Source organism: Nycticebus coucang, chromosome 20, assembly GCF_027406575.1.
Source record: "Nycticebus coucang isolate mNycCou1 chromosome 20, mNycCou1.pri, whole genome shotgun sequence".
Lineage (NCBI taxonomy): Eukaryota > Metazoa > Chordata > Mammalia > Primates > Lorisidae > Nycticebus > Nycticebus coucang.
This window is the reverse complement of record NC_069799.1, coordinates 33,199,179-33,225,891: the sequence shown is the minus strand read 5'-3', so window position 1 is coordinate 33,225,891 and position 26,713 is coordinate 33,199,179. Positions and strand designations below refer to the sequence as shown.

Sequence of the window (26,713 nt, the reverse complement as noted above, 5' to 3'; positions counted from 1 at the left end):
TAGGGCGGTGCCTGTGGCTCAGTGAGTAGGCTACCAGGCCGTATACTGAGGGTGGCAGGTTCAAACCCAGCCCCAGCCAAACTGCAAAAAAAATAGCCGGGTGTTGTGGTGGTAAGCACCTGTGGTCCTAGCTACTTGGGAGGCTGAGGCAAGAGAATTGCCTAAGCCCAAGAGCTGAAAGTTGCTGTGATCTGTGATGCCACAGCACTCTACCAAGGGCTACAAAGTGAGACTCTGTCTCTACAAAAAAAAAAAAATTATATAGGTCCTGGTCAAGTGGCTCACTTCATGTAATCCTAGCACTTGGAAGGCTAAGGTGGATAGATTGCCTGAGCTCAAGGGTTCAAGACCAGCCTGAGCCAGAGTGAGACCTTGTCTCTTAAAAAAAAATAGCCAGGGGTGGCACCTGTGGCTCAGTGAGTAGGGCGCTGGCCCCATATACTGAGGGTGGTGGATTCGAACCCAGCCCCAGCCAAACTGCAACCACAACAACAATAAAAATAGCTGGGCATTTTAGTGGGCGCCTGTAGTCCCCGCTACTAGGGAGGCTTAAAAAAAAAATAGGGGGCAGCACCTCTGGTTCAAAGGAGTAGGGCGCTGGCACCAAATGCCGGGGGTGGTGGGTTCAAACTCAACCCTGGCCCCAGCCAAAAAAAAAAAAAAAAAAATAGCTGGGCATTGTCGTGGTCTCCTGTAGTCCTGGCTACTTGGGAGGCTGAGAAAAAAGAATCATGTGAACCCAAGAGTTTAAGGTTGCTGTGAGCTGTGATGCCACGGCACTCTACCCAGGGTGACATAGTGATGCTCTGTCTAAAAAAAAAAAACGAAAGGGACGGTGCCTGTGGCTCAAAGGAGTAGGGCGCCGGCCCGTATGCCAGAGGTGGCGGGTCAAACCTAGTCCCTGCCAAAAACTGCAAAAAAAAATTAAAAAATAAATAAATAATTTTACAAAAAGGAAGAAAGAAAAGAAAAAAGGAAAAGAAAAATCCAAAGCCTGTTGCAAAATGCAATGCGGAGACTTGGCCTCTTAGGCAGGCGTCCTCAAACTTTTTTAACAGGGGGTCAATTCACTATCCCTCAGATTGTTGGAGGGCAGAACTGTAGTTAAAAAAAAAACAAACAAAAAAAACTATGAACAAATTCCTATGCACACTGCACATATCTTATTTTGAAGTTAAAAAAGAAAACGGGGTGCGGCGCCTGTGGTTCAGGCGGTTTGGCGCCGGCCCCATATATCGAGGATGGCGGGTTCAAACCCGGCCCCGGCCAAAATGCAACCAAAAAATAGCCTAGCGTTGCAGATGCCTGTAGTCCCAGCTACTCGGGAGGCTGAGGCAAGAGAATCGCTTAAGCCCAGGAGTTGGAGGTTGCTGTGAGCTGTGTGAGGCCATGGTACTCTACCAAGGGCCATAAAGTGAGACTCTGTCTCTACAAAAAAAAAAAAAAAAAAAAAAAAAACGGGAACAAATACAATCACACTGCCTCATGTGGCCCGCGGGCTGCAGTTTGTGGACCCCTGCCATAGAGGCTGTTTTGCTGAAACCTCACCCCTTCACCCACACAACTCCACTGGGAGGTCAGTGAGCAGGCCAGGCTGGCCCCAGGTGGAGCTGGCCTCTGAGAGAGAGTGAGTGAGTGGGGGGAGTTAGGGAATGCAGAATATTTAACCCTTCTTAAAGAGAACAAGAGTCACTTTGGACTAGATAAGGAGGAAAATATCTTCTTTCTTTGGTCAGGACCTTGGTATGGTCAGAAGGGTCAGTCTGTGTGAGCTCAAGGCTACTTGAGTGTTAATTGCTACTCCTGTGATTGGTGCCTGTGGCCTAATTGAGGTCTGCTTTGACATCCTGCACCTGGACTGTGTTCCCTGTCCCATGTTCTGTTGTGCTAAGATCATAAATAACTTAGAGCAACAATAGTAAAAGGTAAATCAGTCTAATTAATGTAGTTAATTAAAGAAATAGTTTGGGGTGGGGCCTGTGGCTCAGTGAGTAGGGCGCTGGCCCCATATACTGAGGGTGGCGGGTTCAAACCCAACCCCACCGAACTGCAACAAAAAAATAGCCGGCCATTGTGGCAGGTGCCTGTTGTCCCAGTTACTTGGGAGGCTGAGGGAAGAGGATAGCCTAAGCTCAGGTGTTGGAGGTTGCTGTGAGCTGTGTGACGCCACCGAACTCTACAGAGGGCAATAAAGTGAGACTCTGTCTCTACAAAATAAAAGAAGGAGAAGAAAAGAAATAGTTTGGTTAGAAAGTGCAAGCATAGCAAGAACCATGACGTAAGTGGTAGCCTTCCTTCACTAGACTGACGTTTAAAACAATGCTGCATGCAATAAAAATGGAGCTAGCCTGGAGCAAGAGGATGTCCATGGTGCTCACAGTAGAAGGTAGACAGACTCCTGACCTAGCTTTAAAAAACTTGTGTCTTGGCTTGGCGCCTGTGGCTCAAGTGGCTAAGGTGCCTGCCACATAGAACTGAGCTGACGGGTTTGTATCCAGCCTAGGCCTGCTAAACAATGGCTGCAACCCAAAAATAGCCTGGTGTTATGGCAGGCGCCTGTAATCCCAGCTACTTGGGAGGCGGAGGCAGGAGAGTCACTTGAGCCCAGGAGTTGGAGGTTGCTGTGAGCTGTGTGATGCCACAGCACTCTACCCAGGGCAACAAAGTGAGACTCTGTCTCTAAAAAAAGAAAAAAAGAACACTTTTTTCTTTATTTATGATATAATAGACATGCACACAGAAATAATAATATAATGAAACCCATCACAAGTACTACCAAACAAGATGCTTTCAAAATTTTTATCATCTTGCCTTTATTTGGTATGTAAATATAAAAGATCCCATTATTTAGTTTGTAGGTATTTCACTAACTGTATTTAATAATTTCAAAAATTATTTGGAAAACACTGTCATCATACCTAACAAAAATAAATAATTTTCTTTTTTTCTTTCCTTTTTTTTTAGAGACAGAGTTTCACTTTATCGCCCTCGGTAGAGTGCCATGGTGTCACAGCTCACAGCAACCTCCAGCTCTTGGGCTTAGGCAATTCTCTTGCTTCAGCCTCAAGTAGCTGGGACTACGGTGCCCAGCAGAACACCAGCTATTTTTTTGTGGCCGTTTGGTGGGGGCTGGGTTTGAACACGCCACCCTCAGTATATGGGGATGCCCTACTCACTGAGCCACAGGCGCTGCCCTTCTTTATTTTCATTTTGAGAATTACTCTGTCACCATTGGTACAGTGCTGTGGTGTCACAGCTCACAACAACTTCAAACTCTTGGCCTCAAGGTATCCTCCTACCTCAGCCTCCCTAGTAGCTGTGACTATAAATGTGCAACATTCTGCATGGCAAATGTTTTTATTTTCAGTAGAGACAGAGTCTCACTCTTGCTTAGGCTGGCCTTAAACTTCTAAACTCATGCCATTAACCAACTTCAGCCTCCCAGGGTGCTAAGATTATAGGCATTAGTCACAGTGTCCAGTCTAAATAATTTCTTTATGTAATTTAAAGTAATGTGTTCATTAATTTTTGTGATTGAAATCCTACAGTTCTATAACCACAGAAGTCACGCGACCCACATAATGCATTACATTAAATCAATATTTACCCTAAAAATTTAAAGTGACAAAATCTATCTTTAGAAATAAACATTTATAAACCAAGAGTATTTATAAAAATATGATAGGAACACACAGATACACCAAAGAACTTTCTTCTGAAAAATACAAGATAGAAAAAAATACATAGAATTGAAAATAATACATAAAACAGGAGAATGATTATTTTGCTCAGTTTTCAGACAAGGGGAAGAGAATGCAACATCTAACATTTTAGCTCTACTGAATAGACAATTAATTTTTTTTTTTTTTTTTTTTTTTTTTGTGGTTTTTGGCAGGGGCTGGGTTTGAACAGGCCACCTCCGGCATATGGGACCAGCGCCCTACTCACTGAGCCACAAGCACCGTCCGAGTAGACGATTAATTAAAAACTATAAAAAGGAGGCTTGGCGCCCATAGCTCAGTGAGTAGGGCACCAGCCACATACACCCAAGCTGGCAGGTCCGAGCCTGGCCTGGGCCTGCTAAACAACAATGACAACTGCAACCAAAAAATAGCCAGGCATTGTGGTTGACTCTTCTAGTTCCAGCTTACTTGAGAGGCTGAGACTGAAGCCCAAGAGTTTGAGATTGCTATGAGCTGTGATGTCACAGCACTCTACCGAGGACAACATAGTGAGACTCTGTCTCAAAAAAGAAATATATGGGGTGGTACGTGTGGCTCAGTGAGTAGGGCACCAGCCCCATATACCCAGGGTCGCCAGTTGAAACATGGCCCTGCCCAAACTGCAACAAAAAAAATAGCTGCGCGTTGTGGCGGGCACCTGTAGTCCCAGCTACTCAGGAGGCTGAGGCAAGAGAATCACCTAAGCCCAAGACCTGGAGGTTGCTGTGAGCCGTGATGTCATGGCACTCTACTGAGAGTGACAAAGTGAGACTCTGTCTCTAAAGAAAAGAAAAGAAATGCATGTATCCCTTCAGAAAAAAGAGCATCAAAATTTAAAATGTTAGTAAGAAGCAGAGTATGATATTTTATGAAATCATGGCCAGTGTCCTCTGACTGTATAACAAAGAACACTTAGGTTGAAAAAAAGAAGACAGCACCTAATGGAAAACATAAAAAAAACAAAGCATTTGAAAAAAAAGTGTCTTTTCATTTGCATCAAAACTCATAAAAGAATGTGCAAATAATATTTCTCTCTTTCTTTCTTTCTTTTTTTTGAGACAGAGTCTCACTATGCCTCCCTCGGTAGAGTGATAAGGCATCACAGCTCATAGCAACCTTAAACTCTTGGGCTTAAGCTATTCTCTTGCCTCAGCCTCCCAAGTAGATGGGACTAAAGTCATCAGACACAACGCCAGCTGTTTAGTTTAACTGGCTTTAACTAAAATTGTCATAATTCTCAAGTGTCTTTGTTCTCTCATATTTCAAAGTTTTCAGTGTTCACATTATGACTGAAGCACTCAGCTAAGTGGCCTTGACATGACCAGACTGAAACGGTGAGTGTTATCTCGGCCCCAACAGCCCAGCAACGGCAGCCTTAGAGAAAGGAGAGGAGAGAGAGAGCTCTCAGGACAAACTGCTGAGCAGAACTTTGTAACTTTCTGTCCACGATGCAATTCTAGTGAGTTTTTTTCCCAGAAACATCAGAACCTCCTTGCAGCCCTGAGATCACTGCAGAGCTTTACACTACTCGATCGTCCAGAGAAAGACAAGATGAGTGACACACCAGCACAGATTGTGCTCAAGAGCCTCTGAGCCTGTGCACAGGGTAAAAGAATGACCACTATGAAGCCTAGCTCATTATAGCACTAAAATTCCCACTCTGGGGAGGGATGTGACCACCATTTTTTGTTCATGGAATGTATGTACTAGCATGATTCCTCACTGTGCTTGTGTGCCCTGCACTCCACCGCAAACATTATCAGGTTCACTACCCTTATGCATTATTCATTTTCACCTCCGTAAAACCCCCTTGACCCTGCTAATCTGACAGGGGGATTTGAGGTGTCTCTGCCTCCCCGTCCCACTTGATGCGCCTTCTGAAATAAAGCATTTTTGCATTGACAAACTTCCTACTCCCAGTAACTGGCTATATGTGGAGAGAGCAACATTGAACCCCCCTTGTGGGTTTTTTATTATTAGGTTGGTTGTATAATTCAAATAAAGATAATAGTCCAAGATTAAACAAGATATTTGCTAGTAAACGTGAACTTGTTACTGAAAGGTTCCGGACCCAAAGATAAAATCATTCCAAGACGCGAGATGAAAGGAAAATGAAGATCCAATTCATGCAGTTTAAGTGGCCTTTATTCCACCTCGAGTACAGGTGGGGTGAGATTCCTGACCAGGTAGAAATCAACACGTGGGCTATGGCGGACAGGGATTTCAAGGGTTAGGGCAGTCAGGATTCGTGGCATTTCTATTTCCTGGGAAGGACAGGAGTCTGACTCTCTCTGGGCGGGCTATGAACTTGACCCTGTCTGGGCAGGTACACCTGATCTATCATACCAGCCTTTTTAGTTTATTATAAGGAGGTAGGGTGATGGGCATGGCTTCTCTTCAAGGGCTTCTTGCAGCGGGGAGGGACTGAGTGGGCTGCCTGTAAAAAGAATGGGAGGGGGAGAGGAATGGTGTTTACAGGAATTCTTTATTTTTTCTTCAGGTTGAGGTGCTTGGTATTTAGGTGGTATCATAGGGCAATGGTATGAGCAGTTTTCAGGTGATTGTTCAATAAGTCAAGAGATGAAGCAAGGACTTGCAGAACGAGAAGGATTATAATTAGTGACTTTATCATTAATTGAGATTGATGGGTAGGGGAGAAAGGCCAAAATTGATAGGAGGGGCAGCCAGAAGGAAAAAAAGAAGAAAGAAAATTGGATTTCTTCAGGGAGAAAGTCTTGGAAGGTGCCTTATAGCCACAGATTTTTAGAGGCTTTAAGGAGGTCGTTCCCACTTTGAACATGTGAGAGTCGCCAGGCATCCTGAGAAAAGTTATAGAGAAAAGGAAAAAATCAGGGAGAAGTGTTTTGCATTTATTAGGAAGTGGATTCTTCAAGGATCCTGGTGAGTTTAAGGTGATGCAGGATAGTACTTGTGACTTCCAATGATAGCTTTTCAGCTTTGGAAGATTTCCTGTAGTGTAGCAGGAAACCAGGGCAGGCAGAAGACTCCAGGCACCAGTTGGAAGAGGAAGCGGCTTTGTTCTCTGGCTCGGAGACTCGGCAGTCTAGTGTCCCCAAAACTGAGCCGCCTGACTCAATCTCTTTCATTGCTTTTATACATTTTTTAGGGATTGGATACATGTGAAAGTTTTGAAGGATGTGAGAGATGTGAAAGACGTGAAAGTCTTGGGACTCAAGAGAAGGTCGGGTTGGCCCTTGCCCTTTGGTACTGGGTGGGTTACCAGTCCTCAAAGAGGAAGGAAGGTTAAGGAAGTTACAAGGTTACTACCTACACCCAGCACATACCAAGGGAAGGGCATATAGATAACAGAGACATCTGCTGCAGTAGAGGAAGGAAGGTTAAGGAAGTTACAAGGTTACTACCTAGGAAAGGAAGGTTACTATATACCAAAGGAAGGGCATATAGATAACAGAGGCATCTGCAGCAGTAGAGGCAGGAGCATTACAGACTGTGTGGCAAATGCCTGTACAGAGTGACTAGGACAGATTTTAGCTCTGCTTTTATTCTCTTGCCTCAGTAGGACACAGTTTTATTCCAGATCAGTGAATCCAATCTGGGGAGTCCACAAGGTGAATAGCTGTGGGGATGCTGTACCGAATTGTGGTAGGGCCTGTCCAATGAGGAGATAAAATCTTGCAGGGCAAGGGAGATTTGAGGGGAATTTGTTGCCCTGCCAAATGGTCTGTGACTCTCTCTGCTGAGGGTTGGGGTAAAAGCTGATTGATTGTTATTTTAAGTTCGTGTCTAGTTTCCTGGAGGATGCAAAAATAGTTTTCTATGATAGAGTCTGGGAAAGGGCCAGGGTCTAGAATAATAGTTCTGCCATACATTATTTTAAAAGTACTACAAAAGGGGTTTGTGAGGGGTGGAGTGAATACAGAGTAAGGCCATATGGGAAGGAGCTTAATAGTGAGGGCTAAGAGTTGTTGCAAGAAAGTGCCCGGGGGCAAAGTAATAGAGGTAATAATGTGGGAAAAAGACACTGTCTTAGCAATGGAGTGAGCAGTGGGCTGAAAAGAACTGTTATCAATAAACTAGGTATCTTCAGGATTAGGTAAGGGAAAAAGAAATATTTGGAAAAGTGTGTAGTGTTACAATAGGATTTACAGGGAGGTCAGAATGAGAGACTGGAGGGATTGTTGGGGAGTCGTTGGAGAGGAGTAGGATGGGTAGTAAGAGTGGGGACCAGCAGCAATTGTCAAGGTTGCTTGCAATTTTGGCAGAATATCTCTACCTAGTAGGGAAAATTACTTGTGGGGATAATAAGGAATGAATTCAAGAAAGAGTGTTCGGGGCAGCGCCTGTGGCTCAAGGAGTAGGGTGCTGACCCCATATACTAGGGATGGCAGGTTCAAACCCAGCCCCAGCCAAAACTGCCAAAAAAAAAAAAGAGAAAAAAAGTGTTGAGAAAGTGTGCACCATAAAGGTGGAGTAGCATGGGGGTGGATTACATTACCATCAATACCCAACATAGAGATCTCTGTTCCCAAGGACCTTTATAAGATGGCAACTTGGAAGAGATTGATCCCATGTCCATTAAAAAAGAAATTGGCATAGCCGGGCCTTGTGGCGGGCGCCTGTAGTCCCAGCTACTCGGGAGGCTGAGGCAGGAGAATCGCCTAAACCCAGGAGTTGGAGGTTGCTGTGAGGTATGATTGTTACAGCACTCTACTGAGGGCAACAAGTTGAGACTCTGTCTCAAAAAAAAAAAAAAAAATACAGCAATTTCTTAGGATATAAAATCGATGTCCACAAATCAGTAGCCTTTGTATAGGCCAATAACAACCAAGACGAGAAGCTAACCAAAGACACAATTCCCTTCACGGTAGCTTGAAAAAAATGAAATACCTAGAAATATCCATGACAAAAGAGGTGAAGGACATTCTACAAACAGAATTATGAAACCAAACCCTAAGAAAAGAAATAGTAGAAAACATTAACAAATGGAAGAACATACCAGGCTCATGGCTGGGAAGAATCAACATTGTGAAAATGTTGGGCAGCACCTGTGGCTCAAGGAGTAAGGCGCTGGCCCCATATACTAGAGGTGACAGGTTCAAACCTGGCTCTAGCAAAAAAAAAAAAAAAAAAAATAGTAAAAATGTCAATTCTATGGAAAGCAATCTATAGATTGAGGGCAATCCCTATTAAAATACCATCATCATACTTTCAAAAACTGTAAAAAATAATTGTTCATTTTGTACGGAACCAAAAGAAATCCTATATATCCAAGGCAACCTTCAGTAATACAAACAAAGCCAGAGGTATCACCCTACCAGAATTTCGGCTATTTCTGCAAGCCATAGTGATCAAAATAGCATGGTATTGGAACAAAAACAGAGACATTGATTTTTGGAACTGAATAGAAAACCATGAGATGAAACAAACATTACAGCCACCTGATCTTCAATAAACCAAATAACATATACTGGGGAAAAGAATCCCTATTCAATAAATGGTGCTGGGAGAACTGGATAACCACATATAAAAGACTGAAACTGGATCTGCAACTATCACCACTTACAAAAATTGATTCAAGATGAATAAGATTTAAATTTAAGGCATGAAACAATAAAAATCCTCAAAGAAGGTATGGGGAAAATACTACAAGTTATCAGCCTGTGGAAAGACTTAATGAAGAGGATTTCCATGGCAATTGCAACAACAAGAGAAACAAACAAATGGGACTTAAGTAAGCTGAAAAGCTTCTGTACAGCTAAGGAAACAACAACCAAAGCAAATAGACAACCTTCAGAATGGGGAAATACATTTGCATATCATCAATTGGACAAAAGCTTGATAACTAGGATCTATAGAGAATTCAAATTAATCAACAAAAAAAGAGCCAATAATCCCTTGTATAAATGGGCAAGAGACATGAAAAGAACCTTCCCCGAAGAAGACAGATAAATGGCTAATAAACATGAATAATTCTCAATGTCCTTGATCATCAGAGATATGCAAATCAAAACTACCCTGAGATATTACCTAACCCCAGTGAGAATGGCCCACATCACAAAGTCTCAAAGCTGCAGATGCTGGCATGGATGTGGAGAGAAGGGAACACTTTAACACTACTGGTGAACTGCAAAGTAAGACAACCTTTTTGTAAAGAAGTATGGAGAATCCTCAAAGAACTCAAATTAGACAACCCATTTGATCCTGCAATCCCATTACTAAGAGGGACTTTACCCAAAAGAAAAAAAAAAATCCTTCTATTATAAAAACACTTGCACTAGACTGTTTATCGGAGCTGTATTTACAATCGCCAAAATGTGGCAACAGCCTAAATGCCCACCAACCCAGGAATGGATTAACAAGCTGTGGTATATGTATACCATGGAATACTATTCAGCCACTAAAAAAGATGGACACTGTACATCTTTTGTATTAACCTGGATGGAGGTGGAACACATTCTTCTTAGTAAAGCATCACAAGAATAAAGGAGGAAAAATCCAATGTACTCTCTTCTAATATGAAGGCAGTAGATGAAGTAAAACAAGGCGGTTAGGGGAATGCAGCAAGTGGGGAGAAGGGAGGAAGGTGGGGAATGCAGTGTCGCGGTGTACGGTACACCTCTTGGGGGTGGCACACAATTATAATGAGGGACTCTATCTAACAAATGCAATCGGTGTAACCTAATTCTCTGTACCCTCAATGAATCCCAAACAATTAAAAAAATAAAAAAAATAAAATTAAGAGTGGCTGAATACTCTATCTGCAGCAGATAAGGAGGTAACAGGAAAACAATAGAAGGCAACTGTTTTTATTTGGGGAAGAAGCTTTCTTTGTTACATAAAGATCTGTTAGAGAGTCCATTCCCTATTCTTGTGATGAGAGGAGAAAGACTACGTTATAACGGCCTTGATATTCAGGCTTATTTCCAAAAAGCTTCCCACTTTCAAAAGCACTCAGCCTGTCTAAGCTACAATTTTTTTAAGAATTATTTTCTGTTTCTTTACTTTTTTGTTGTTGTTGTTGAGACAGGGTCCCACCCTATGCCCCTGAGCAGAGTGCAGTGGGCGTGGTAGCTCACCGCAACCTCAGACTTGGGCTGCGGGCACCCCACTGCCTCAGCCTCCGGAAGCCGCTGGGAATACAGGCGCTTGCCACGGCACCAGTATTTTGTGAAAAAATAAATAAATAAATAAATAAAAAAGGACGGCACCGTGGCTCAAAGGAGTAGGGTGCCAGCCCCATATGACAGAAGTGGCGGGTTCAAACCCAGCCCCGGACAAAAACTGGAAAAAAAAAAAAAGTAAGAATTATTTTCTGGGCTCAGTGCCTGTGGCTCAATGAGTAGGGTGCTGGCCACATATACTGAGGCTGGCGGGTTTGAGCCCAGCCTGGGCCAGCTAAACAATGACAACTGCAACCAAAAAATACCCAGGCATTCTGGCGGGTGCCTGTAGCCCCAGCTACTCAGGAGGCTGAAGCAAGAGAATCACTTAAGCCCAAGAATTTGAGGTTGCTGTGAGCTGTGATGCCACCGCACTCTACTTAAGGTGACAAGGTAAGACTCTCTCTCAAAAAACAAAAAGAATTATTTTCTGCACCCCAACATTAACTTAGCAGGAACTAAGTTAGGCTTAACCAATTGTAAACTGCATGATCCCCTGATTAGGAAACCAGAAAGGTTTCACCTGGATAGTCAATGCATAACTGTACCCAATCAGTTCTTGAATTTGGTTTCCTTTTTTTTTTGAGTCAGAGTTTCACTTTGTCACCCTGGGTAGAGTGCCCTGGCAGCATAGTTCACAGAAACCTCAAACTCCTGGGCTCAAGCAATCCTCTTGCCTCAGCCTCCCAAGTAGCTGGGACTACAGATATGTCAAGACCCAGCAAGAAAAGTAAATGAACTAGAGTAGGATCAGTGGGAAATAATGAAATAAAATAGATGAAATAAAACCAGAAAGACAAAGATGTGAAAGACAGAGGTGGAATTGAGTGTCAAAGACAGAATTGGAGGACTGGGCTCTTTTTCTCTATCACCAGCACCCAAGTGCCCGAACAGCTTTATTTTTAAGGAGGCATTACAAAGTTGTTTTTCAAGGAAGTAAGACACATGTTCAACTTAATTATGAGAAGAGAAACAGGCACAAATTCCCAGGTAAACATAATCTATTATGACTGTGTGACCTCTGAAATATGGGCAATACTACACATCTAAAGATTAGCTGGAAAATGTACATGACTGCTTTGAAGTGCAGCTGTGAAGTTAAAAAAAAAAAAAAACTAAAGTTTTAAGGAAAATAGGTTTTTCTTCTGCTGGGTAAAAAGTTGAAACTTGGAGAAAATTTGTTATCTGTTGAGGAGGACTGATACAGGGGGGGTTGTCCCCTGGATGTTCTCCCAAGCTGCAGGAGGCCTGCCCCTCACAGCTGGCTCTCTACAGATACCCAACCACAATGCCCCGCTATTTTTTAGAGTCAGGGGCTCACCGTTGCTCAGGCTGGTCTTGAACTCCCAAGTTCAAGCGATCTACCCCCCTAGACTTTGCAGATTGCTAGAATTATAGGCATTTTGGTAGAGATAAACACTCCCACAATCTTCTTTAGCTATTTGTGAACTTAGAATGCACTTTAAGGCTGGGTGTGGTGGTTCATGATTGTAATCCTAGCACTCTGGGAGGCTCATGTGGATGAATTGCCTGAGCTCAAGACCAACCTGAGCCAGAGAGACACTGACTCTAAACATAGCCAGGCATTGTGGTGGGCACCTACAGTTCCAGCTTCTTTGGAGGCTGAGACAAGAGAATCACTTACACCCAAGAGTTTGAGGTTGCTGTGAGCTGTGATGCCATGGCACTCTACCAAAGGTAACAAAGTGAGACTCTGTCAAAAAAAAAAAAGAATGCACTTTAAAACAGGTAAATGATTTATCACCTGTCTGGACTCTCAGGAATGCCTAAATAAACCAACATTAACACTGAACCATTTAGCTAAATGGGGCATTTAGGTATCAAAACAAAAAGCTCAAATCTGTCTGTAGAAAGTGAAATTTCTTGGTTTTCAAAGAAAACCAGGTTTTCAAAGCCTGGACAATGCAGCCTATTAAAAAATAGAAACAATTTTTTTTTTTGAGACAGAGTCTCACTATGTGACCCTTGGTAGAGTGCTGTGGCATCACGGTTCACAGCAACCTCAAACTTTTGGGCTCAAGCAATCCTCATGCCTCAGCCTCCCAGGCAGCTGGGACTGCAGGTGTCAGCCACAATGCCCAGCTAATTTTTTGTTGCTGTTGTCATTGTGGGTTACCTGGCCCGGGCTGGGTTCAAACCGACTAACTTTGGTGTATGTGGCTGGCACTGTAACCACCTTGGTACGGGCACTGAGCCTAAAATAGAAACAATTTAATATTACATTTTCTAACCCCTGCAACTAAAAGACAGCCTTGGAGATGTCTGAATGTGACAAGTTTCTGCCCGGTAAGGATTCCTAAACCCTTGTATAAGGCCTTGGAAAGACAGGAAAACATACCCTTGAATTAGATTAAAGAGTGTAACAAAGCCCTGTGCAGGGATCACAGGAGAAACCTACTCTTTGAGCGGCACCTGTGGCTCACTGAGTAGGGCACTGGCCCCATATACCAAGGGTAGTGGGTTCAAACCCGGCCTCGGCCAAACTGCAACAATAAAATAGCCGGGCATTGTAGCGGGCACCTGTACTCCCAGCTACTCCGAAGGCTGAGGCAAGAGAATCACCTAAGCCCAGGAGCTAGAGGTTGCTGTGAGCTGTGATGCCACGACACTCTACCCAGGTGACAAAGTGAGAATGTCTCTAAAAAAAAAAAAGAATCCTGCCATTTTCCCTTAGTTGGTTCGCTGAAAGATCAACGCACAATTATGGTACATTAATAAGAGAAAGGTTTATTCCCAAATACCATGTGCATGGGGGGAGAACCACAAGAATGATTACCCAAAGTCCCAGTGATGGTCAGAGACGTTTCGAGATGCCTTTTAAAAGGGAGAGGGGAGATTGTGGAAAGTATGTGCAGCAAGTGGTTGCTAGAGGGATGTGTGTAGACGGGTGGAAACAGATTGATTTACAGATTAACCTCAGAGACAGGTCTTGTGGTTCAAATGACCTAAGGGTCAGGTCTATTGTATGCAATAAGGAAGTCAGCAGCCCCTACTGATTTTAAATCAGGTTGCTCAGGTTTTACGTACAGAGAGAAAAGACCTCTTCCAAAGCTTTCTGTTCATAAATGGCCTTTAATTCAAAATATTCTTTATACCAAGGAATCATATTTTGGGGTAAAATTTCCTTTGCTCCTTCACCTGCACAAACGTAAAAGCCTTTTCAAGGTCTCTGCTCTCGGCCTGAGGCAAGAGAGTAAAAGCAAAGCTAAATTCTGTCTAGAAACTCCACACAGGCATTAGCCAGTCTGTGACACATACGAAAGCCACTAATTACTACCTCTACTGCAGCAGATGTCTCTGTTATCTATAAGCCCTTTGCCTGGGATGTGCTGGACCTATGTAGTAACCTTGTAACTTCCTTAACCATCTGTCGCCTTTGAGGACAGGTAGCCTGGTAGCAAGGGCGCGGGCCAACCTGACCTTCCCCTGAATCACAAGACTTTTACGTCTCTCACGGCTTTCACGTGCACCCAAGCCCGAAAAATGTATCAAGGAAAGGCAAGACATTGAATCGGTGGGCGTGGTTTTTGGATACTAGTCAGCAGAGTCTTCTGGCCCGTGCAAAAAGCCACTTCCTCTTCCAACGGGTTCCTGGAGACTTTTGTCTGCATCGGTTCCTGCTACAGGCCTGCCTAAGTTAACAAAATCTTTCTTTCTATATGTGCAGGAAAGACAGGGGTTTGGCCTTGCAGGACTGATGCAAACAATTGGCACTAACCCCAGATCGTCCCATATTTACCTTATCAATTAGACTTTACAGCTAGTGGGTGGCAACTTGTGACGTTTTAAAAGAAACCTTGAGACAACTGACTCTAGTTTATGCCTCTCATCAGGTCTTGTCCCTACTTCAGCAAAAAAGAAACTTTTAGTTAACTACAAGTATGATGAGAAGATATCAAGCTATATTACTTAATAACCCTGAAATATAGTTAGAAGTGATCGTTGGATTGAACCCAGCCCCTCTACCTCCAATTCCTACAGGTAATTGAACAAGTCTTTCTCTAGCCAAGGAGACGTGTCAGACAACCCTTCCAAAGAGGTAGACTGGACTCTGTGGATGGACGGAAGCAGTTTGTTGAAAAAGAAATGTGAAGGGAAAGTTGTACTGTAGTGACTGTAGAAAGGCTGGGAGAAATGAAAGCCCTTCCACCAGGGACTTCAACCCAAATGCTGAACTAATTGTTCTAACTACAACATTAGAACTGGTGGCGCCTGTGGCTCAAAGGAGTGGGGCGCCGGCCCCATATGCCAGAGGTGGCAGGTTCAAACTAAGCCACGGCCAAAAACTGCAAAAAAAAAAACAAAACAAGTTCAGCAGCTGTACAACCTGCTTCTAGAACCTGCCTTGCTTCCACGCAAGCTGGTAGTCATGCACTGTCCAGGACACCAGAAAAGACTTAATCCTGTACCAACAGAAAACCAGAGTGACACCGTGGTAAAGCAAAAATTGCAAGACTGACAGTAACAGCCCCCTTAATGCCACCTCTAAACCTATCTGATTTCAATCTGACCTGTAAGAAAAGAAACAAAAATAAAAATTCTGTGACAAAAAAAAATAGTTTGACTCATCAACAGCCAGGGACAACATCATGCTACCCAGAAGTCTAACACCTCAGGTAACTAAACAACTTTATGAGATGACACATTCTCACAAAAAAACTTTAACCGAGTTCCTTCCCCCATAAGTTGTAAATGGGCAACTTATCCAGATGATAAAAAATAAATACTCAGTGTTTGCTTTGTACAGGAAGCAACCCCCAAACAGACAACAGATCTAAAAAACCACTCTGACCAGACCAGAAGATAATGCTTTTGAAAACTAGCTGATAGGGCGATGCCTGTGGCTCAGTCGGTAAGGCACCGGCCCCATATACCGAGGGTGCTGGGTTCAAACCCAACCCCAGCTGAACTGCAAACAAAAAATAAGCCTGGCGTTGTGGCAGGCGCCTGTAGTCCCAGCTACTCGGCAGGCTGAGGCAAGAGAATCGCTTAAGCCCAGGAGTTGGAGGTTGCTGTGAGCTGTATGATGCCACAGCACTCTCCTAAGGGACATAAAGTGAAACACTGTCTCTACAAAAAAAAAAAAAAAAAAAAAAAGAAGAAAACTAGCTGATAGACTTCACTCAAATACTCTCATCAAACAGTCTGAAATATTTACTAGGATTAATGGTTACTCTTTCAAGATAAGTAAAAGCCTTTCCCACGCAAACAAAACTACATAAGTAATAAATGTCCTTCTGAAAAACATCATCCCCCACCTCCCCTTATGAGCTCCCCAGAAGTCTTCAAAGTAATAATGGTCTGTCTTCCATGGCAGAAGCTACATAGAGGTAAACAAATTGCATATAGCCTGGAGACCTCAGTCACCAGGAAAAGAAAAAAATAAATAAATTAGACACTAAAATACTGCCAAACTATGCCAAAAGATCCATTTACATTAAAACCAGGTATGGCCCCTCAAATTACTTCGAATAAAGGTAGCCAATAATCCTCACAAAGTTGTTTGTAAGAAACCCTTCCAGGCAGTCTCAATTCAAATGTCAGGACAAGTGGAATATAATCCTAAAGTACAAAAGTATGTACAACAAATGGAGAAAGTAGTATTCCTTATTCACAAGTTCTCTCTTCCTAGACCTCAGTCAACCCCTACAGGAAGTTTACATCCCTTTTACCCTAGTAACCAAGTCCAGCTTAAAAAGTAGACTAGTCCAGAAGATGTTCTATTGATGACACCCACAGCAATGAAACTTGCAGGACTAGAAGCCTGGGCCCACCATACTCCACTCAAAGCCGTATCTCACTCCAGAATCAGCTAATGCGCACAAAAACTAGATGGCCTCTTCTGGAGGAAACAGCACATTAAGACTGAAGAAATACAATCCCGTCATCTTCCTCTTAAGACTATACACGGCAGACTATAGACTATAAACATCGACTATAAACATACACCTCAGAACCTTGTCCCATTTGGATGAAATAAAAATGTATAGCCTGATTTAGCCCAAAATGTCATAAATATGTCTGCTTTCTATCTTACTAGAAGTATTTATGTAGAACAGCTATTTACTTCATGCCTAATGAAGATGTGCACCTGCTAGAACTAATCAGAAATGTCACATTTTCCCCATATATCCAGAAGATTATCACATACTCAAATATTTATAGTTAAAAAACAACCACTACTGTCAAGAAAAAAGGTACATTTACTATACAACAGAAAACTGTAACTACTAGTCATAATAAAAGGTGCCCATTCTGATACACTAACCTTAATAATTCCTTTCTTAAAAGTAACTTAACCACCTTTGTACCTTATGCCAATAGACACAGCAAGCTACCCCAAAGACGGTTCTTTTTTTTTTTTTTTTTTTTTTGGTAGAGACAGAGTCTCACTGTACCACCCTCCTGTAGAGTGCCGTGGCGTCACACGGCTCACAGCAACCTCTAACTCTTGGGCTTACGTGATTCTCTTGCCTCAGCCTCCCGAGCAGCTGGGACTACAGGCGTCCGCCACAACACCCGGATATTTTTTTGTTGCAGTTTGATCCGGGCTGGGTTTGAACCCGCCACCCTCGGCATATGGGGCCGGCGCCCTACTCACTGAGCCATAGGCGCCGCCCCAAAGACGGTTCTTATTATATGGCACCCAGTCTTTTTCATATATCCCTGCTACAACACAGGGAAACCTTGTTCACTGAGATTAACTACTTTTCTACCCCGGGGATAAAACTTTAAGTGCAACCTGTCTAAAAACATTAACCTCCCTGAAACGTATAACAGCCAACTACACCTTTTTAGCACTGCTAAATACACCACTTTACACATTTGTGTCGTACCAAGGCTAGCTATTGGACTCGATTTGAAAGTTAGTCCATTGGCCTGTGCCATCCTCAAGGCCCTTAATACAACTTCTCAAGCCATAAATGCGCTGAGCATTGAATTAAAACAAGCTTGAGGAGCTGTACTTAAAAAAAAAAAAAAAATCAAGCAGCCATTATTATTAAAACACAATCGAGGATGTAAAAACATTAAAAATATATACTGCTTCAATTCATCTCTTTCCAACTCATTAAAAAAGTTAAAATGTATAAAAGACATAGTCCAAATAATACAGCGAACAAGATTTTTCAGAATATACAACATTTCCTTTTAAAGTATTGTCATAATTACCCAACATTACCTAGTCTTTTTTTTTTTTTTAATTTTTTTATTAAATCATAACTGTATACAATGATATGATTATGGGGCATCATACACTCACTACATAAACCATTTGACACATTTTTATCACAGTGGTTAACATAGCCTTTCCGGCGTTATCTCAGTTACTGTGCCAAAACATTTACATTCTACATTTACCAAGCCTCGCAAATACCCCTGTAATATGCACCACAGGTGTGATCCCGCCTATTCCCCTCCCTCTACCCACCCCCCCCTTTCCCACTTCCCCCTATTGTTAAGTTGTAGCTGGGTTATAGCTTTCATGTGAGAGTCCCAAATTAGTTTCATAGTAGGGCTGTGTACATTGGGTATTTTTTCTTCCATTCTTGGGACACTTTACTAAGAAGAATATGTTCCAGCTCCATCCATGTAAACATGAAAGAGGTAAAGTCTCCATCTTTCTTTAAGGCTGCATAGTATTCCATGGTATACATATACCACAATTTATTAATCCATTCGTGGATCGATGGGCATTTGGGCTTTTTCCATGACTTAGCTATTATGAATTGGGCTGCAATAAACATTCTGGTACAAATATCTTTGTTATGTTGTGATTTTTGGTCTTCTGGGTATATGCCCAGCAGAGGAATTACAGGATTGAATGGCAGATCTATTTTTAGATCTCTGAGTGTTCTCCATATATCTTTCCAAAAGGAATGTATTAATTTGCATTCCCACCAGCAGTGCAGAAGTGTTCCCTTTTCTCCGCATCCACGCCAACATCTCTGGTCTTGAGATTTTGTGATATAGGCTAGTCTCATTGGAGTTAGATGATATCTCAAAGTAGTTTTGATTTGCATTTCTCTGATGATTAAAGATGATGAGCATTTTTTCATATGTCTGAAGGCCGTGCGCCTGTCTTTTTCAGAGAAGTTTCTCTTCAAATCCCTTGCCCAGCCTGCGATGGGATCCCTTGTTTTTTTCTTGCTGATGCGTTTGAGTTCTCTGTGGATTCTGGTTATTAAACCTTTGTCAGAGTTATACCCTGCAAATATCTTCTCCCATTCTGAGGGCTGTCTGCTTGCTCTGCTTACTGTGTTCTTAGCTGTACAGAAGCTTTTTAGTTTGATCAAGTCCCAGTAGTGTATTTTTGAAGCTGCTTCAATTGCCCGGGGGGTTCTCCTCATGAAATACTCACCCAGACCAATTTCTTCAAGGGTTTTCCCTGCATTCTCCTCTAGTATTTTTATAGTTTCATGTCTTAAGTTTAAATCTTTAATCCAATGAGAGTCTATCTTAGTTAATGGTGAAAGGTGTGGGTCTAATTTCAGTCTTCTGCAGGTTGCCAGCCAGTTCACCCAGCACCATTTGTTAAATAGGGAATCTTTTCCCCACTGAATGTTTTTAATTGGCTTGTCAAAAATCAAATAGCGGTAAGTAGCTGGATTCATCTCTTGGTTCTCTATTCTATTCCAGATATCTATTTCTCTGTTTTTGTGCCAATACCAAACTTTATTCTCAGAAATATGAAAATCTGAAGGAAATAGACCGATACTTGGAAGCACGCCACCTTCCAAGACTTAACCAGAATCAAGTGGAAATGTTGAACAGACCCATATCAAGTTCAGAAATAGCATCAACTATACAAAACCTCCCTAAAAAGAAAAGCCCGGGACCAGATGGTTTCACGTCAGAATTCTACCAAACCTTTAAAGAGGAATTAGTACCTATATTACTCAACCTGTTCCAAAATGTAGAAAAAGAAGGAAGACTACCAAACACGTTCTATGAAGCAAATATCACCCTGATCCCCAAACCAGGAAAAGACCCAACAAGAAAAGAAAATTATAGACCAATATCACTAATGAATATAGATGCAAAAATATTCAACAAGATCCTAACAAACAGAATCCAGCAACACATCAAACAAATTATACATCATGACCAAGTTGGTTTTATCCCAGGGTCTCAAGGCTGGTTCAATATACGTAAATCTATAAATGTAATTCAGCACATAAACAAATTAAAAAACAAAGACCATATGATTCTCTCAATTGATGCAGAAAAAGCTTTTGATAATATCCAGCATCCCTTCATGATCAGAACACTCAAGAAAATTGGTCTAGAAGGGACTTTTCTTAAACTGATAGAGGCTATCTACAGCAAACCCACAGCCAATATCATATTGAATGGAGTTAAATTGGAATCATTTCCACTCAGATCAGGAACCAGACAAGGCTGCCCATTGTCTCCATTGCTTTTCAACATTGTAATGGAAGTTTTAGCCACCGCAATTAGGGAAGAAAAGGCGATCCAGGGTATCCATATAGGGTCAGAAGAGATCAAACTCTCGCTCTTCGCAGATGATATGATTGTGTACCTGGAAAACACTAGGGATTCTACTACAAAACTCCTAGAAGTGATCAAGGAATACAGCAGCGTCTCAGGTTACAAAATCAACATTCATAAATCGGTAGCCTTCATATACACCAACAACAGTCAAATTGAAAAAACAGTTAAGGACTCTATCCCATTCACAGTAGTGCCAAAGAAGATGAAATATTTGGGAATTTACCTAACAAAAGACGTGAAAGATCTCTATAAAGAGAACTATGAAACTCTAAGAAAAGAAATAGCTGAAAATATCAACAAATGGAAAAACATACCATGCTCATGGCTAGGAAGAATCAACATTATCAAAATGTCCATACTACCCAAAGCAATATATAATTTCAACGCACTGCCTATTAAAGCTCCACTGTCATATTTTAAAGATCTTGAAAAAACATTACTTCGTTTTATATGGAATCAGAAAAAACCTCGAATAGCCAAGACATTACTCAGAAATAAAAACAAAACAGGAGGAATCACACTACCAGACCTCAGACTTTACTACAAATCGATAGTGACCTAGTCTTAATATATTACAAAATACAATGTATACCATACGTACCTACCCACTGTTTCACAAATTTCGTATTCTTTTTCTTTTCTTTTCTTTTTTTCTTTTTTTTTTTTTTTGAGACAGAGCGTCACTTTATTGTCCTTGGTAGATAGAGTGCCGCATAGACACAGCTCACAGCAACCTCCAACTCCTGGGCTTAAGCGATTCTCTTGCCTCCGCCTCCCGAGTAGCTGGGACTACAGGCGCCTGCCACAACACTTGCTGCAGTTGTTGTTTAGCAGGCCAGGGCCGGGCTCGAACTGCTAGCTTCGGCGTATGTGGCCGGCGCCCTACTCAGTGAGCTATGGTTTTTTTGGTTTTTTTTTGATGGCCATTTTCTTTGATTAGTTTTCTAAGTGTTATATGTATTGAACTTGTCTACGTGTTATTAATCACATAAGTATAAGAACTTTTTTAGTATAATTTTTAAATTATCCACTATATAAATTATTAAAATTTGTTACATAGACAAAACAACATTTAAAAAATTACTCTCGCTGTTCTCCGGAATTACTAGCCTTGCGAATAAAGACTTCTCACTAATCCAACTCTCTGTCTCTGGGATTAACTACAATAACAAGCAGCCGAGCCACTTTAGGTTCGCAACAGCTTTAGCCACAGCGCCCGGCGCTAAATTTATTTTTAACAGCAGAATGGAGGTACGAGTAGCCCCAGGGACTACAGCCCCTCCCAGGCACAAACCCACACACCCAGCTGGGATTCTTCCCCGAGGATCCTTCCTTTGTCACCACGTGGGAGAGACGCCCGGCGCTGCAGCCACACAGCTGCTCAAAGAAAGCTCTGGGCCTTGGTCCAAGTAACCGCTCCAGGAAAGGGCCCCAGAGTCCCAAAGTCCCAGATATCTGCCCTTTTTCACCTTTCGCTCACAGGGGTCTGAGGGCCAAGGGGTCCCAGTGGCAAAGTTCGGACTGAAGACTCTAAAAACTGAAGTGAAATTGCCTGGTCCGGCTGCAGCCACTTCTGACTCCAACCACGCCCCTCCCCCTCTCAGGACACCCAGTCTCCTAGACTCACCATTTCCCAGCTACCGGGATGTCCCGGCGTCCTCCCTACAAATCTCCCGGGACCTGCAGGTCACAGGGTGACAGAAGCTGCTGCAGAGACACCTGGATTCTCCGGGAGATGCAACAGTTGAAGAGGAGAACCCAGCTCAGAGCTCAGCAAGAGGCCAGCTCCGCTCCGAATTTCTGGAGCCGCCTCCTTCTTTCTGTCTGCGCATCTGATTGGGTAGTTCATATTACAGCATCCTTGATTGATAGGCGCTCAGGCCCCACCTCTGTGACCTTGAGTGACAGGCATGCCATCCACAAGAGGCTGAAAGAGACCAGAATGCTAACGGTTTCTTGACTGCAGCACTATTTTATTCTTTTTCTCTCGTTTTAAATTAAGGGCAGGGACCATGACTTTATTCATCTGGATATTCCAGGGCCATCACGCTTGCCATGCAGTGACTGTTTAACAAATTTCGATTAAACTCTATTTAATGAGTGTTTAGTCTATGCTAGGCTTGGACAATTGTTATTTAAATAGAAGTTAGATAGCCGGGCGTTATGGCGGGCGCCTGCAGTCCCAGCTACTCCGGAAGCTGAGGCAAGAGAATCGCCTAAGCCCAAGAGCTGGAGGTTGCTGTGAGCTGTGATGCCACTGCACTCTACCCAAGGCGACAAAGTGAGACTGTGTCTCTAAAATAAATAAATAAATAAATATGAGTTAGACTCTGTTTTGAAGGAGTTTTCAATATACATCACGGTGTCTAGGTAAAAACATGCACAAATTCTGGACGCCTGAAGCTCAAGCAGCCAAGGCACCAGCCACATACACCTGAGCTGGCAGGTTGGAATCCAGCCCGGGCCGCCAAACAACAGTGACGGCTGCAACCAAAAAAACAGCCAGGCGTTGTGGTAGGCGCCTGTAATCCCAGCTACTTGGGAGGCGGAGGCAGGAGAATCGCTTGAGCCCAGGAGTTGGAGGTTGCTGTGTGTGAGCTGTGATGCCACAGCACTCTACCCAGGGTGACAGCTTCAGGCTCTGTTTCCAAAAAAAAAAAAAATGCACAGAAATAACTTAGTAACCTGACAGATGAAAGACATTGGGAGTTACAAGGAAAGGCTATGGCAGTTCAGAGACGGTGAAATTACTCTGATTCTTCAGGGAGGGGTTTCTTCAGGAAGCTTCATGCAGGAGGTGGTATTTAAGCTCCCAGCTAACAAGCACAAGGTAGGGGTGTATGGTGCACCTCCTGGGTGAAGGGTTGAGGTAATACGTGAACTTTACCTAACCTACCCTGTAGGTATTTTTTATACATGGCTTTGTGCCTTCTCTGGGACGCAGCTCTGTCTGAGGGATATTTGTTTTTAACCCTAAAATAAATTATATTCATTTATTAATTTTAAGTATATGTAAATATGTATGTGTTTATACGTACACACACAGTAAATACGTATTTTCCATTCATGGAAACAAAATATTAACAATTATACATATATTTTTTACAATGAGAAGTTATATATACAGGGTGGTTTGTGTGCAATTTAAATTACTTTAGTAATTAAACTTAAAACTTTTCTATTTAAACTTAAATTTAAAGTAGTTTACTATTTAAATTGCACACGAACTTTGTGTCCATTCTGTATTTAGAACTAAACAGCTGGACTTGGTTTAGATAATCACAAATTTATGGGCAACATCCAAAGTGTCATAATCAGGAGCCGGTGGAACATACACCTTCTTCTCTCCATCAGGCCTGTTCAGGGTGTTGACCTTGGCCACATCAATGTTCTTCACAGCCTTTTTGACCTGGTGCTTGCTGGCTTTGACATCCACAATCAACATGAGTGAGTTGTTTTCTTCTCTCTTCTTTATAGAGGACTCAGTGGTCAGGGAGAACATGATTATGGCACAGAGGTCAAGCTTGTTTCTCATAGGGGAGGTCTTCCTGGGATATTGGGCTGTATCTGGAGGAGCTACAGTGTCTTAGGCCGCCAAAATGTGAGTGACATACAAATACTCCTTTTTTTGTATGGCTGTGGTTGCCTTTGAGCACAGCCTTCTTGGCCTTCAATGCCTTTGCTTTGGCTTTGGCTTTGGTTTTGGCTTTGGGAGGGGGAAGAGCTTCCTTTGGGTGCCATCTTGTGAAAAGCCACAGTTCTTTTAAAGTTTGAGATTTCGTTTAATTTTTCTGAAGTGTGATCTTTTGAGGAAGCAGCCTGAACTTTTGAAAGGGAAGAGAGTCCTCTAATCCACCCTGTCCAATAGAAATAAAATGAGAGCCACATGTGTCATTTCAAATTTTTTAGTAGGCACATCAAAGAAAAGATAAAGAAATAGGTTAAATTGGCTCGGCACCCACAGCACTGTGGTTACGATGCCAGCCACATACACCGGGTCTGGTGGGTTCGAACCCAGCCCAGGCCTGCTAATCAACAATGACAAATGCAACAAAAAATAGCTGGGCATTGTGGTAGGTGCTTGTAGACCCAGCTCCTTGGAAAGCTGAGGCAAAAGAATCACTTAAGCCCAAGAGTTTGAGGTTGCTGTAAGCTGTGACACTACAGCACTCTAACAAAAGCAACATAGTGACACTCTGTCTCAAAAGAAAGAAAGAGAGAAAGAGGTGAAAGAAAGACAGACAGACAGAAAGAAAGAAAGAAAGAAAGAAAGAAAGAAAGAAAGAAAGAAGAAAGAAAGAAAGAAAGAAAGAAAGAAAGAAAGAAAGAGTTTAAATTGATAGTTATTTTTTATTTAATCTAATATATCCAAAGATATTATTGTTGTCATAATTGAACAATAAAAAGATTTTAATGAATTACTTTGGTCATGTTTCTTTAAAATTCGTTCTGTATGGCGGCGCCTGTGGCTCAGTGAGTAGGGCGCCGGCCCCATATGCCGAGGGTGGCGGGTTCAAACCCAGCCCCGGCCAAACTGCAACAAAAAAATAGCCGGGCGTTGTGGCGGGCGCCTTTAGTCCCACCTACTCCGGAGGCTGAGGCAAGAGAATCGCGTAAGCCCAAGAGTCGGAGGTGGCTGTGAGCCGTGTGACGCCACGGCACTCTACCGAGGGCGGTACAGTGAGACTCTGTCTCTACAAAAAAAAAAAAAAAAATTCGTTCTGTATTAAGTGTATAGCACATCTCTGTTCAGAAGAGCATGTGGCCATTTTCAGCCACATTGAAATATAGCTCTGACCCTTCTAAACTCAGAGACATGACTTGCAGAAGCAATATTTTTTGTTCTTAGAATAAGGGAACATTCTACTACCTATCATTATTTCTCTTCAGATCCAAGGGTAGGACAAACAGAGCCCCAATTGGGAGCAGAGGACTGTGTGCAAGAAATGTCTACTGATGGACACGCATTTCATGCATTGCTTCGTGGATGCCTATCTACGTTTCTAGTATCATACAGTGAGCAAAAATTAGTGGGGTTCCAAGAAGAAACCTCAATATTTTGGTTACGTAACTCTTCACAACACTACAAAGCATGGGACATAAACATAAGACGTGTGATCACTGTGACTGCACAGGGCAGGTTGGGTGTGAAATCTAGGTTTCTGAAGGTAGCTGAAGTCTGATAAGTACATTCGTAACCTTAGGGGAATAGTTACCCCCACTAATTAATCCAACCTTCCAGGCTTGGAGTTTCCAAACTGAATCCTGGTGAGCACAACACCAGCTTCTCCTCCCCCTCTGGCCTGCACCAAGGAGAAGAGACCTTAGGGCTGAGCTGGGTATCCAGGAATGTAGACCCAGGAGAAATGGCAGGTAAAGGCTGTTCTGGCCCTGCTCCCAGGCAGGACTCAGCACCTGGGTGTGGGCCCGGCACATCACAGGGTTCCTTCTTCTTTAACTTCTAGAAGACACACTAGGGCCGCACCTATGGCTCAATGGAGTAGGGCGCTGGCCCCATATGCTGGAGGTGGCAGGTTCAAACCCAGCCCCAGCCAAAAACTGCAAAAAAAAGAAAAAAAAATAGAAGACACACTGCTCTAACTCATAGACTGTTAGGAAAATATAATGGTGTCATCAATAAGACTGACATACAGCCAGGGAATGGCAGCTTATGCCTGTAATCCTAACCGTCTCAGAGGCTGAAATGGGTAGATTCTTGAGCTCAAGAGTTCGAGACCAGCCTGAGCAAGAGCGAGACCTCATCTCTAAAAAAAAAAAAAAAAAAAAAAAATAGTTAGGCATTGTGTCAAACACCTGTAATCCTCACATTCTTGGGACACTGAGGTAAGAGGATCTCTTGAGTCCAAGAGTTTGAGGTTGCTGTACATATGACATCACGGTACTCTACCAAGGGCAACAAAGTGAGACTGTCTTAAAAAAAAAAAAAAAGGTACCACCCACATAGACAATCTTGCACAAATATTTTGGGCAGCTTTACTATCCATACTTGGAGGGACATTTAGGGAATTCTCTTCCCAATTCTAATGCAAAACTGTCTAGTGACAAACCTCAACATTTACTATTATAATGTACAGGATAAAATTTTTTATTGCAAAGGGATGAGTAGTATGTTATACATTTTTATTAAAATACATTTTTCTTTATTTAAGCATTATGATAGACATGCCCACTTTCATATAAGTGGAAACATTTATATACTAAAACCCATCACAAGTACTACCAATCAAGATGCTTCCAAAATGTTTATCATCTTGCCTTTACTTGTAAAAACCAACATCAGCCATCCTAGTCATA

General features: G+C 42.5%; 1 protein-coding gene and 1 pseudogene across 2 annotated transcripts in view; one reads left to right on the top strand and one right to left on the bottom strand.

The window, feature by feature from the left end:
* The window catches only part of LOC128572952 (zinc finger protein 208-like), a 47,454-nt gene extending 25,251 nt beyond the window's left edge, over positions 1–22,203 (bottom strand). For both annotated transcript variants that reach the window (XM_053573105.1, XM_053573106.1), the window contains exon 1: positions 22,026–22,203. Coding sequence is in view for 1 of the 2 variants with exons in the window: in XM_053573106.1 (XP_053429081.1) it covers positions 22,026–22,028 (3 nt within the window). In the remaining variant the exon portion in view is untranslated. The remainder of the gene's footprint in view (positions 1–22,025) is intronic.
* Positions 22,044–26,713, top strand: part of LOC128572579 (tropomyosin alpha-3 chain-like) — a 32,883-nt pseudogene continuing 28,213 nt past the window's right edge.